Here is a 13,658-nt window from a genome sequence, read left to right on the forward strand (position 1 = left end):
TTGACTTTGCTTGTGACGCACTTTGTGTTAGCCTGAGCTTGTTGCTGATCCACCTTGTTCTTTGTCCTTCAGATTACAAGCAAAACTGAGATCCTTTTCTAAGTGTGTCTGTAGCATTATCGATGCAGTCAGCAGTCACCCCATAGTCTCTCTAAACTGGTTTGAATGCAAATGTCCAAAAAATCCATAATATGTTGGTAACCAGTTGCTCAACCAGAATCATAGAATGGGTTGTTCTGTTTGCAGAAGTTCAACCATTATAGTTTTTATTATAATTTATGTTATACATTTTATATCAAACTAATTTTATTAATGAAGTGAAGGAAAAGTTTACTTAGAAAACTTCAGTTCAGCTTGAATCTGAAGACAAAACAATATTGTGCACAAGTATTCACCATTAAGATAAATCATCTAGACATTTTTTTGCCTATTTAAAAAAATGTACATAAGCTATTTTATCTTTCTGGATAACACAGTGAAGTTATGTTTAGTGTGAGTAAATTTGGGATATTAAGAAATGAAAAAAGAAGTAGATCAATGGATTAGCCTTTCTGTTTTCTCTGATTATAGAAGAATCAATGCCATATAATTCTTAAAATATTAACACTTTAAGCAGACGGTCATCATTTGTATTACAGGGATTTTTTAGGTGAAGATTTTGTGATAAAATGGACAAATGATAATTAATCATAATCATAAAGAGACTCACTAACCACTTTAATATCTTACAGATATGTTTTCATATAAACTCTGTTATTCACACTTACAGTAACTGGGAGTTCCAATTATGTCCTTTTACAAGTTTCTATCTTTTATAATACATGCATATCTTCATTCACATGATATATAACAAATATGATACACACTGCATAATCACAAGTACCTCATCATATACTAATTGGTACAGTATAGTTTAGAAATGAACAAGTCATCATCACACAGTATGTACTGTAATAACTGTAATAAAGAACAAAACAGGCAGTAAATCCAACACATCATAATACACATTATGACATTCACTAATGTTTAGCATAAAATATTTGTATCAGTTGCCCTACTGGTGATGTGTGTTGCTTCAGAATGACTCATGATGCTTGTATCTCACCACTGAAGTACATGATTGTGAAATATTTCATATACTATAATATTAAATATCCTTACTTGCAAATGGTTGGTTTGCACAAATTTGAATTGAACTGAAATTTCAAACAATATAGAAAAACAAATGTCCATGTGTCCTTAGGTGAAATATTAACACATTCTTCCAGAAAACTAAAGGTGGTCCATTGGTTGTGAATGGAGCCTACACCTGACTTTCAGCAGCTGAGCAAGCATTAAAATAGACCACCAAAAAACTCCTGTACAGCTGACTTACAACATACTCTGTTGCCCTTGCTTGTTTTCTTTATGGATGTACATTTCTCTTAATGGCTGTTTGATTAAATTTAAAAAAATAAATTACATTTGCTGCATACTAGATTTATCTTAAATGACATGTGTCTGTTTTCATTCATATGTATCTTGTAACATTACCCTCCAGAAGGCAATTTAAAAAAAAATGCTTAAATGTTTTTAAATAATTTGGATAATCTGACAAATGAGGAAAAGGTATTTATTGTAATATTATAGAGATAAGTGTATATATGTTTTTTCCTGAGTTTTTCTTCAGGGTCAGTAGTAGCTCCAGGGAACATTCTATTCTGTCAAGCTGCGATATTTACTGAGAATCAGGCAATGAGTGAATTTTTAGGGTATCCAAATGTCACAGGTTTTATTTTTAGTTGCTTACCTTCTGTTTCTGAGAATACCTTTCACCCAGTGTGAGAGGAGAATGGGGTGCATAGCAGGGTGTTCTGCCCTGGGCTGTGGTGCTTGTAGAAGTTAATCTTTTTGGCACAGCTGGTAATACTGCTGTCCCTCTGCAGCTGAGACCATGTGGTTTGCTTTGGGTAGTGAGAATTCCTTTGGAGGTACAACCATCTGCGCTGCCACAGAGTATTCATTAGCTTGCTGTAGGAGTGCAGTGCTATGTCAAAATCATATACAGTACATGTACAGTTGGGTTATAACTTGGAACACATTAAACAAAATGTTAAACGACAGACACAAGTTGTGCTCTATTTGTCAGGATTGTGCAAAGAGGTTGGGATTCTCCTCACTGAGATGTACAGTGTAACAATATTTCCCATCTTCCAAAGTCCTCCAGTATATTTAGTGTTATACCCAAGCATATTTCCATTTACCTCTTAATGCTACAGAAACCACAAACTAGTTCGAAAATCCAACAACTTGTATAAATGTATTTCTATGATGATGATGTAATCCGGTCACTCGGATCTGACTCTCGGCGATTCTATAGGCCATCTCTCGCCACGCTTTCCGTTCTTGGACTTTCAATTTCAGCTTTATATACATTTATATATAACAGCTTTGTATCAATTACTGGCTTTTTAATTGCTTGCATGGTTTAATCAGTTTAAGAATAGGTATTATTGGGGTTAAATGAATATCCTGCAAAGACAGAGGAACTGAAAGAACTTTAGCGTTTTAACAAAGAGCATTACAAAGCAAGTATTCAAAATCCTGAACGGTACTGACCCAGTCAAATGAATAGACTGAAAAAGAAGTGAAACACAGGTGAGAAAAACAAATGGAAATTAAAAGGATGTACTGTACATTTAAGACTAAGAACATTAGGTATACCTTCATATGAAGGATGTGTTGGGAGGGTATTCACCTAACCATAATTTTTTAAGCTTGTGCCCTGAGATCCTTTAAAAAATGACTACATGAAAACCTTAAATCATTTAGCTTTAAGCAACCAAATGAGCTTAATATATCTTCTCTGGTTTGAAGCCCTTTTTAAAATCCGTATGCTTTTGATGATTCAAAAAGCATAAATTCTAGTTCCACAGTAAATAAAGAATGCCATATTTCCTCTTGACATTATTTAAAATGATTGTTTTCCTTTAGCTCTTCGTGCTAAACTGTGTCCCTGTTTTATTCACTACCAAACAAAGGAATGCTTCTTTGAAGATGTGGCTAATACTCTGTATCAATATTAGGAAGTGTATGACTAGGCTTTGAGATGCTGTGAAACCATGCAGAAATACTTACATTATATGAGGGCTCTTGAACAGACCTTGAAGTTTTTCTTTTTGTTGCATAACTGTCTATCATGGAGCAAGAGAAATTATTTTAAATGTATCCATCTGGATATAGATATGGCTGACTGATAATTAAATGTTGTTACTCTATTTATGATGCAGTTCTGTATTGGTTTTCTGAAGATTCTTCAGAATTTTCAATATTTAAAATATATACTGTAGATACTTTGTGTGCTTGAGAGATTTTTAAAGGTTGTAGAATCAATAACCATGCCACATGTATTTATCTTGGAATAAAACAAGGAAAGGCATTATTTTACATACAGTAGATATTTACAAATATACACCCACAATCACTGGAACATACACCGTGGCTTCACAAGTCAGGCTATTGTGTTTATGTTTTGATGTGTCCTGAGGTTTAATTTTCAGCTAAGTAAAAGTTTAATATAACTAATTGTCTAGCACTACAGGCTAACATTTTTAATGTTATTATCTAATTCTGGGGAGGGAAAATAGAGAATCCTACTGTGCTGCAAGGCACCATCTGAATAGAGAAAATTCCGTCCCCTTTCCAATGGAAAAAAAACCTGTATGCGGAAGGATGTTGGTACCCTCAGGTGTAGTACAATCTTCTTATTCCTTACTTGTGAATTACACTGTAATTTACTGAGATTTAATGAGTTTTAATGGCTTTATACATAGTGATTGTGGAACAATTTTTATTTTATCCACATGTGTATCCTGAGACTTTTTCTTAAATGTAGGTTATTTGAATTGTGAATGAATGCCTGTCCTTTTCTAAAAATTATCTGCACCCAAGGAAGGCTAGGATACTTGTTATTTTCCATTCACTTTAGAAAGTGGTAAAGCATTGCTGATGTAATGTCAAACAGGGGTACCAAATATGCCATAATTTTTAGAACTACTGTGGATATTTGTTGATGAAGTATCATAACTCTAACCTTAACAGCCACTTTATGTTTTATGCTGTTGCTAGGTACTTAATGGTGCTTTTATGTTAAATTAGTTCAGAAGAGTAAACTGAAAAACAGAATAGAGATAAAATCATCTGTTTTTTGGATATCTGTATATTTGATGATAGATATAAAACATAGGACATTTTAACCCCTTTCTTTGTAAGATAAATTCATACTATTTTAAGGCAGTATACATTAAATGTCCAAGATGAACATTTGCGCTCAAATGTCACCAGGTAAAAGCCATAAAAAAACATCTCCATTAGACCCCCTCAATGTTGAGGTGTGATCTGGCTGGGATTTAATTTGATGTCTGATTTATTAATAAAAAAAACGTTTGTAGTGGTTTACTGCTCAGTCTAAAGCTTGGAAATGATGTTGCAAATGTCCCACTGCACTTGGAGTGGTTACTGCTTGTGCTGTTGTTAGAAGAGGCAGCAGCTATGAACAGATAAGGGCTGTGAATAAGAGCAGTAGATTAGCATTCCTGGTATATAGAGCAGGTCGGCTCAGTCGTGAGTTTATTTGCATGTTATTGATTGGAGATTCAAGCTGGTAGTTTCAATGGAGCTAAGCTGCTGGTGTCCTTAGACTTATTTTATATTAGCTGTTTACCTGAGCATCTTTTCTTTTCACAAGGGAATCTCTGGTGATAGCAGATTTACCGCTGGTTGGTCTGTTTTTTCTGAATTGAAAAAAAAGGAAAGAAAGCATGCTGCTGAAATCTTCGTGCAACGGACTCCAAGGAAACAGGTGCTCCCAGCTGTCTCCATGCATGAGCATCTCCTCTGCATTGCTGGATTCGCTGGAATACTGGATTATATATCCCTGAATTTTGTGTTGCATGTGATTGCATCTCAGGAGCACTTTCTCTTGATGTTCCTTTAGGACAGAGAACAAGATTGCCCGTTTCGCACAGCGACTGAGTCAGAAGCCGAGAGACCAAAGTCAGAGTGATGCACTAAACAAGGACATTAGACACTTGGCTCTAACAGGTTCTCCTGGTACTTCACAGAGCTTAGACAGGTAAGACATCCTTTCCTTATGAAGAGATATTGTGGTTACTTTGAGGAAGAACTTTAGCAATATTTTCATAAAGCCTAAGCATTTGCATGCCAACTCTTGCGTTCTGTTTTGAGTTGCATGCTGTGAAAATGTCAGTGTCATCCAATTCAAAGAAATAGATTTAAATTGCAAGCAAGAAACAAGTCTAGGAATTCTGTAATATAAATCTTTTAGAATTATTTTAAATTATCTGAAAATGATATTTGCTTAAGCATTTTTTGTTATTAATTACTCAAAAGGGATATCCTTTGTAATCTTAAAGAAGGAGATATCTGAAACATTATCTCTTTTAATAGATTTTGTTTTTGATTGAAGTCACTTTAATGTGTGCTGTACAGTAATTAATTTCAACTATTGCTATTTTGAGATAATTTTGCTTCTAGTTAAAAAAATCTTTCATTATAATAAAGGGGAAAACTCCTGAGCAGAACAAACCTGAGCCAAGCGGAGTGCTCTTAGACATATCTGCCTGTTGGGGTTTAATTTGAATTTCACAGCTGTGAATCTAGCTGCTTCCAGTATTAAAGATATTGGACACAATTTCCTGATTTATCAGAGCAGCTATTACTTTACATCTGTCCATTTCTTCCAAGTGTCTCTGTGTAAGAATATCTTTCTCATTAAAGTGAAAACAAATAGCAAAGGCATGCATTTCATTTTTCATTTTTTTTTCTTGCTTCTTGGTATAGAAAGCTGTTATCATCTTTTGTACACTGCTGAGAGCTTACATTGGCTGGGACTGTCAGTGAATATTAAGATCAAGATTCTGCACTTTTTTTTAGCAGTTCCCTTTCTCTGCTACACCTTTATAGTGTACAAAATGAATATAAATATGCAAACCTTGCAACATGCCTTTCTTGTATCATGTTTTAAGAGCCGGTGTTTATTGCCTGTTTCTATAAAGACTTAGTTCTTTGGCTGGAAACTCAATGGAGGTGGGAGGAGGGGGGGCTGTTGGAACACTGGCATACGTCTTCAAAGTGTGGAAAATGCAGTATATCTGTTGCTAAACAAAAATGTGACTAAGAATCTGAAAGCATGCTTTTCTGAATGGATTTTTATGTTTTTGTAATCTTAGTCTTTTGTGTTAAAATTGCTCCAATATATCCATAAGGCAATATGTAGTTTTAACACAATGCAAAATATGACTAATAACTATGGAGCAGACAGTATACAGTAGCTATACTAATACTGCTCTGTATAGCATAGTTATATAAGTCCTTTAAGGAGAGCTTATTTGTCATGTAAAGCCAACCTATTCATTGAAGTATTAACAACAGCATTATAGTATAGTGTGGAAGCCTTTGAAATTTCTCTCTTTTACTTGATTTTTCCTAAGCAATATTTTTAAAATATTCCAGTTAACATGCTTTCAAGTATGATCAATGTTGAAAATGATTTTTCTCATAGGTTAGTTTGTTTTAATCTTTTTTTAATGGTCGTAACAGGTGAAATCTGTTATCCTGAAGCTTCTCTGAGGTTGAATATGCCTCAGGTCAAAAGTGTTCTCAATTTCCAGTGCAGCTTTGTCTTCAGTTGTTCGGTAAATGCCAGAATGTTCCTTTGTAATTTCACTTACACAAACCTTGGCAAAATTCTGGATATTTCAAGGATGGAAATAAGGCCACCAATGTGTGTTAACATCATCCATTTCAGTTATTGCCAGTTCCAGATTCTTATAAAATGTCAATGAAGCAAACAAATGAATGTTTTTAAATACATTTGAAGGTTTTAATGATAAATATATTTAGAAAGTTTACTGAATATAAGGTAAAGCACAAAATGTCTGGTACTAAGCACTGGCTGATACTCAGGAATCTGCACATCATAAAATATGAAATAGCTCAAACTGTTGTGCAACAGCAGGTGTACTTCTATCTCTTTGTGTGCATTCATTCGCCTAATGCAGACTAGAAGAGCTCGGCAGGTATGAGATGTTTCCTGCCTTGTAACGCTGAGCATTTCACTGGAGAAAGGACAATAGAAGAAAAATATGACATTTTCACTAAAATGGTTTGATGATTTAAATTGAAAAGATTTTGCTCCGTGTGGTTACTACTGCCTGCAGAACAAGTTTTATTGACAGGACTCCGTGTGTGGTCCTATTATGGATTCCCCACTTCAGTTTCTTTCTCATAGGAAATGAGGCCGACATAGCAAGATGCTTTGTAGATGAGATTATCCATGTGGTTATTGAACTAACAGCCCTTAAAGTAGACTTTTACTGCAGTGGTTTCGTCATTTCATGCTACACAAAATTTATAATTGTAATTGTCACAGTATGTGTTCATGGATATAATAGACCCCTTGAGAGAAAATGTCCAATACCATAGGTACAGTACTTACAAAGCTTTGTTATGTACAATATGTACTGTAGACAGTATAATGCTAATTGTCCATTTTCAAATCTAAAAAATAAATATAGGACGCACAAACCTTTAACAATAAATCTATAGTATAAATGATCGTTACTCTATCAGTAGTTCAGTAGTAGTTCTATCTTTGGCAGTCTATCAAGATTTTAAGTAAAATTCTTAGGACATCTTCACTTTAAAGCAACAGTAGTAGGCAAAGGTTGCCTGAATTACGACTAGGGAAGATATCAAAAACCATGCTTTTGTTACAATTTAATTACAGCTTAATGTCAGGTTCACTGTGTCCATTTTTATTTGGAATCTCTGATAACCCACAGTAGTTTAGGGTTCTGAAAAATGCTTGCTGTCACGTAGCGTCTTTCAGAACCCTATGCGGACGCCCAGTCTGGAAGGGAGTGAACAGACATGGGGAGGAGACAAGGAACATGGCTAGTAGACGAACAGGGGGGGCGTGATGAAGGTGCTCAGGGGGCAAGGTCCAGGCAAACAAGTCCAAAGGGTGTTCGTAGGGAAATCCATGGGTAGCCATATGTCCAAAGCCAGGTGATCAATCCAAGACAAAGACAAATTAAGTTAAAAGCCGGAACGGGATCTGGCGAAGGGTCGGGGGAATAAAAAAGGGAACGGGGCCAGGCGCTCCAAGCCCTGGACGCAGATGGTCAGGACGCCGGGGAAAAGGCTTGCCTTCAGACAACCCGGAAAACAGGCAAACCTTGTGGCATCCGTCTTCCAATACTGAGCCCGGAACAGTGGGAGCATCTGGCTTTTAAAGGGCAGACTGGAACAGGAGGCAATTGCAGGAGATCGGGTGAAATGCGAAAGAGCCGGAGAGCCCTTAAGGGGGAGGGATTCAAATCGTGACACTGGCACTGTCATGTCGCCTTACAAATACTAGAAAACAGAAATAATCATTTATCGTCACAGTACTATGTGAACCTAGAAATTTTATTGATTGGTTTGAGTTCTATTGTAAAAATCCTTCGGAATCTCCTAGAATTTCTGCCTACGAGCATGAAAAGCTAACTTGTTTTTACCTTATGTTTTGTCACATTAAGTTAAGTTAAAGATACTGAACAGAAACTTAGAATGTTTTTTCTGGAAGATTAAAACAACTTTTAAAAAGAAAAAGTCATGAAGATATCAAGGGGGACTGTGAGTGGAGGGTCCCCGTGCAGGGTCACAGCATTGCCTATTTTGAATATTGTGTGGATTCAATTAAGATTTTTTGGCCCAGCTAATCAGTTTTCTTGCATGCAGCAACTCCATATTCCTGAGTAACTGACATCAGGCAGAGAGGTGCAAGTCCTATGTATGGCGCTTCCTCTGCTGTTGTGCACTGTGTGGCATGCAGTGAATGAAATCACAAATGGCTCTGCAGTTAGGTGTGTTGGAGGAGCATGTATACAGTATGTATCTCATTCTCTCCCACTGTGGGAACAAGACTCATTACAGAAGAGCCATATCTTAAAACAACTGCTGATTCCTAATTGGTAGATGTACAGTCCAATAATATAAAAATATGAATGGTCAGTTATTTAAAAGTCATAAAAACTTGTAAAAAGTATAAATATGTAAGCACTGTTTTTCTCTTCAAAGTACTGGTACTCTTCACTCAACTGTGAATTTCCCTGTGTTACTTTTGTATATTTGAGAATATACTTATCCAGCTTGATATTCTGAAGCTGTACGACAAGTGTGAAATGTAAATTTCCAGAAACTAGAATTTTGTTACATTAATGACTTAACCCATGTTTCCTGCACCTTTGTAAGTGCAAGGCATAGAGCTGCTTTATGTTTATGTTATTAAGTATGTTTAAAATTATGTCTTTAAAAAGATTCTTCATCATCCTGAGTCACAATGTGCTGGATCAAACAAACTGCTTATGGTGAATCATTGAGCCTATAAATCAAAGCTCAACATAACACGCAACATGTGCCACTGTTGTTGGCCTTTTCAGATGAATCAGACTATCCTTGGTTGAATTTCAATTGGTAACTCACAGGAAAAAGCATTGCCAGTCAAAATAAGGAACTCGTGAGCTTAGGTTTAGTCATTTAGTCCACATTTTGCTTATTTGAGATGATCCAAGTCATTGACTCATGAAATCAGGATGCACCACGCAGAAACATACAGTTGACATCCTTGGATCAATTAGCAACTAGCAAGTAACAAAGATCATTGTTGGTCAATTTTGAAAAATCACGGGTTTTCTTGAACTGCTCATGTCACTGACATGTCATGAATCAGATTAATACGGTTATGCTGCAGCTGCTCTTAAATAGAGCTGCAGTGGGATAGATAGATACTTTATTGATCCCGTGAGGGAAATTGCAGTGCAACAGCAGCTTAACACACACAACACAGCCACAGTGTAACAAATTATATAATAATAGTACAATACATACAATACAATACAATACAAGAGTTACTCACAGTCCGGACACACAAGAGGAAACTAGAACAGAACAGTACACAGAAAATCGTATCACACGTATGAATATAAATATAGATGTAACCATAGATATAAATATAAATATAAATGTATTGCACAGGTCCCTGGCATATATTGCACAAAAGTGGTTGTAAACGGGAAAAAGAAAAAGAAAAAGAAAGAGAACAGATGTAGCAGTAGATGTGTATATGCGTTTAGTCCAGAAACAGGTCACTGTCGCTGTTGCCTCTGCCAAGACGCAAGGTGGATGCGTTGTACAGTCTTATGGCAGACGGCAAGAATGACCTCCTGTAGCGCTCCCTGTCGCACCGTGGATGAATCAGTCTATTGCTGAACGTGCTCTTCATTCCTGCAAGCCTGTCATAGAGGGGATGGGAGAAGTTGTCCATGATGGCCTCTAGTTTGGACATCATTCTCCTCTCAGCCACTACCTCCAAGGGGTCCAGGTCAGACCCAATGACAGAGCTTGCTCTCCTGATGAGCTTGTTCAGCCTTTTGGAATCTACTGCTCTAATCCCAGAGCCCCAGCACACCACTGCGTAGAAAATGGCACTCGCTACCACCGACTGATAAAACATGTGTAGCACCTCAAGAAGTAAAGTCGGCTCTGTCCGTTCTTATAGATGGCCTCAATGTTCTTAGACCATTCCAGTCTATCGTCGATGTGCACTCCCAGGTACTTGTACGAGTCCACCATCTCCACGCCACTCCCATGGATGTAGACATGAGTAGGTTTGACCTTTTTCCTCCTGAAATCTACCACCAGTTCCTTTGTCTTTGTAACATTCAGTTCCAAGTGGTTCACCCCACACCACTCCACAAAGCTGCTGACCAGTCCTCTGTACTCCTCCTCCTGCTCACCCTTGATACATCCCACAATTGCAGAGTCATCTGAGAACTTTTGCAGGTGGCATGACTTTGAGTTGTACTTAAAGTCCGAAGTATAGAGGGTGAAGAGGAATGGAGAAAGAACTGTCCCTTGAGGTGCCCCTGTGTTACTCACTACCAGTTCAGACACACAGTTCTGAAGTCTCACAGACTGTGGTCTGCCCGTCAGGTAGTCAGTGATCCACGAGGTCATGGAGGCATCGACTTGCATCTCCTCCAGCTTCCTCCTTAGAAGTAAGGGCTGGATGGTATTGAAGGCACTGGAGAAGTCGAAAAACATGATCCTTACAGTGTTGCCAGAGAGGCCGAATGAGAGGCCGAAGCCCAAGCACAGAACTCGGAGTGCTCTTTGAGGTTTTCTGGAGAGGCTTGGAGAGAGAGTGGCTGTGTTGTGTGTGGATCATGATGAGAGAAGAAGCAGGCAGGCTGAATGAAGCTGATGAATGGAGATGTGAGGTAGCTGGGTGAGCTGAGTGATAGCTGAAGTCCAGCGGGGAAAAAAGCTGACTGGTTTTCAGCGCTGGTAAAGGGGGAATGGGGGTGTTTTTGAAAAATGACAGCGAAACCAGCTAGAGAAAAATAGGGGGAAATCAACGGATTGAGCAGATTGGGAGGCTGGTAATTGTTAGCTAGGTTGAAGCTGAGTGTCCACTGGATCAGTACTCTAAGACGTATCTGAGAAAAAAGCTTTTATTTTTGGAAAGCGGATAAGTCGCTTTGGTCAAATGTCAAAGTACTGATCAGTGGGGGAAAACTACCTTAAATACTGTAATCACCTTTGGAGCTGATTAAGAGCTAGATTGTCTGCCTAATTGGAAGACAACCAGTCTAATAGAAAGTCTGCCCAATCTCATTCACCCGTGCATGACAAATAGTGTAGTTCTAAACTTTTCCTTATGCAAGGTATAACCAATATTGGTCTGAAGAATCGACACAATTAATATGATGAATCCCAGAACTGGACATACTTGCTCAAATTCTGAAGAACGTCAAAGCTTTTACTTGCTCAACAAATTTCTCTCTTTACTGAATAGACCAGAAGCTGTGATATATAGTCTGCTTTTTTTCTTATAACATGGCTCAATATTTTATTTTAGAATAATGCCCTCTTTAGATGACTGTTGGTTTAAATTGAAACAGTCCCTCCTGGTTAATCTTGGAAAGGTTGACATGATATGCATGTCCTTCATTGCTCGGGCTATCTAGATGCCCAAATTGCTCTCCAGTCTAATATAGGTGTTAATTTTTGTTGTGATATTTTGAGTTACAGTAGCAGAGTTTACTTGTTGGCTGCCATCCTTAACTTTCATTAAAATCTCAATCACCATTCACATCTCTTGCTGGCATATACAGTACGTTAATTATAATGTCTTAATTTCTTGGCTGTTGAATATCCAATGCCTTGCATTCTTTTTGGAAGTTGGAAGTACTACATTTAAAACCCAAAACAGGAGGCACTTATTTCCTCAAAGGGTTGAGGGGGTATGGAGCAAGCAGTCAATCTTTGTTGTTGATGTCGATACCCTGGTTTCTTTCAAGCAACAGTGGGATGAGATTCTTGGATCAATTAACTACAAAATTCCAGATAGCCTAGAAGACCCAAATGGCCTCCTCCCAATAGTAACCTTTCTTATATTTGTAGCTCCTGATTGTGTTTACTAACCTCATTTGTCCAGAAATGTGGAACTTTTCAAAGTGCATCAGTGCTTAGGATTCTTTTGTTCACTGCATAGCAGTCTAAGCTACCGTATGACTGATGCTTCATCTGATTCATAAACATTATTGTAGCTTGTATTCATTCCCTTATCATGTGACTGTAAACTATTGAGTGATAGGGACTATCAAGTGTCTGTAGAGTTTGAAAATTAGTGCTATAATTGTAAGAAAAAAAGCATGAAGAAAATTAATTTTGTTTTACTTGTATTTCAGCCACAGGATAAATTAAATTGTTTTATCGCATATACAGTAAATGTAATAAGCCACAAAGACACTAAGAAAATCTATATTAATTTCGATGAATTATGTGCAAACCTACACCTCTTTAGTGATAAACTTTAATAAATAAAAAAATTGTTTCCATCACTTCAGCTGAAAAACATGCAGTTATCAGTTCTTTGAAATACTGTCTCTTATTACGTGCTCTAGATATTAATGTAATCTAGGAAGATGAAACTGTGAACCATTTAAAAAATGAAAGTGTTACCACAGAGCTTTATGCCAGTGTAAAGCTATAGCCTTGATAAACCTCCCAATCAATTTATAATTTAGGAAGCATTACTTGTCTCTGCAGAGATACAATTGTCTTAGAAAAGGAGTTTGACTTGGATTTAGCTTATCTTTGTGTTTGCTACAGATCTAGAGGGAATTTTATAAATTCATATTTGTTATGCTGAAGAGCTCTGAGGTGATGTAAATCATAAAAAAATCTGTCCTTATGTTAAGAAAGATGGTTTGCTTTGTCACCGCCAATTATATTGCAACATTTTGTTTTTCTTCTATCGGCTGAAAGGAAATTAAAGCAGATTTTTAAAATGTAGTTTTTGTTTTGATGTTTTTCAATTTTGTACTGTATAACCAATGTGTGTGCTGTATGTGCTCTTCATAGGGATGATCTGTAAATCCGAAAACATTCTGAACTTAATTAAAAAAATTATACAGGCCCTGGCCAAAATATTAGGAAAATTATTGAATAGTGTATTGAGCCTTTGTAAGTACAGTAGCAAGAACAGCATAAATCTATTCAGCCTAATCTCCTACTATTGTTTGAGTGGAATCTGCTACATGCACTCT

General features: G+C 36.9%; 1 protein-coding gene across 1 annotated transcript in view; it reads left to right on the forward strand.

Annotated features, from left to right (window-relative positions):
- The window catches only part of ankfn1a (ankyrin repeat and fibronectin type III domain containing 1a), a 197,506-nt gene that overhangs the window by 126,571 nt on the left and 57,277 nt on the right, over window positions 1–13,658 (forward strand). The window contains exon 8 of the mRNA XM_069194507.1: window positions 4,976–5,113. Within this exon, the coding sequence (XP_069050608.1) occupies window positions 4,976–5,113 (138 nt within the window). The remainder of the gene's footprint in view (window positions 1–4,975; window positions 5,114–13,658) is intronic.

This window comes from Lepisosteus oculatus, chromosome 9, assembly GCF_040954835.1.
Source record: "Lepisosteus oculatus isolate fLepOcu1 chromosome 9, fLepOcu1.hap2, whole genome shotgun sequence".
Taxonomy (NCBI): domain Eukaryota; kingdom Metazoa; phylum Chordata; class Actinopteri; order Semionotiformes; family Lepisosteidae; genus Lepisosteus; species Lepisosteus oculatus.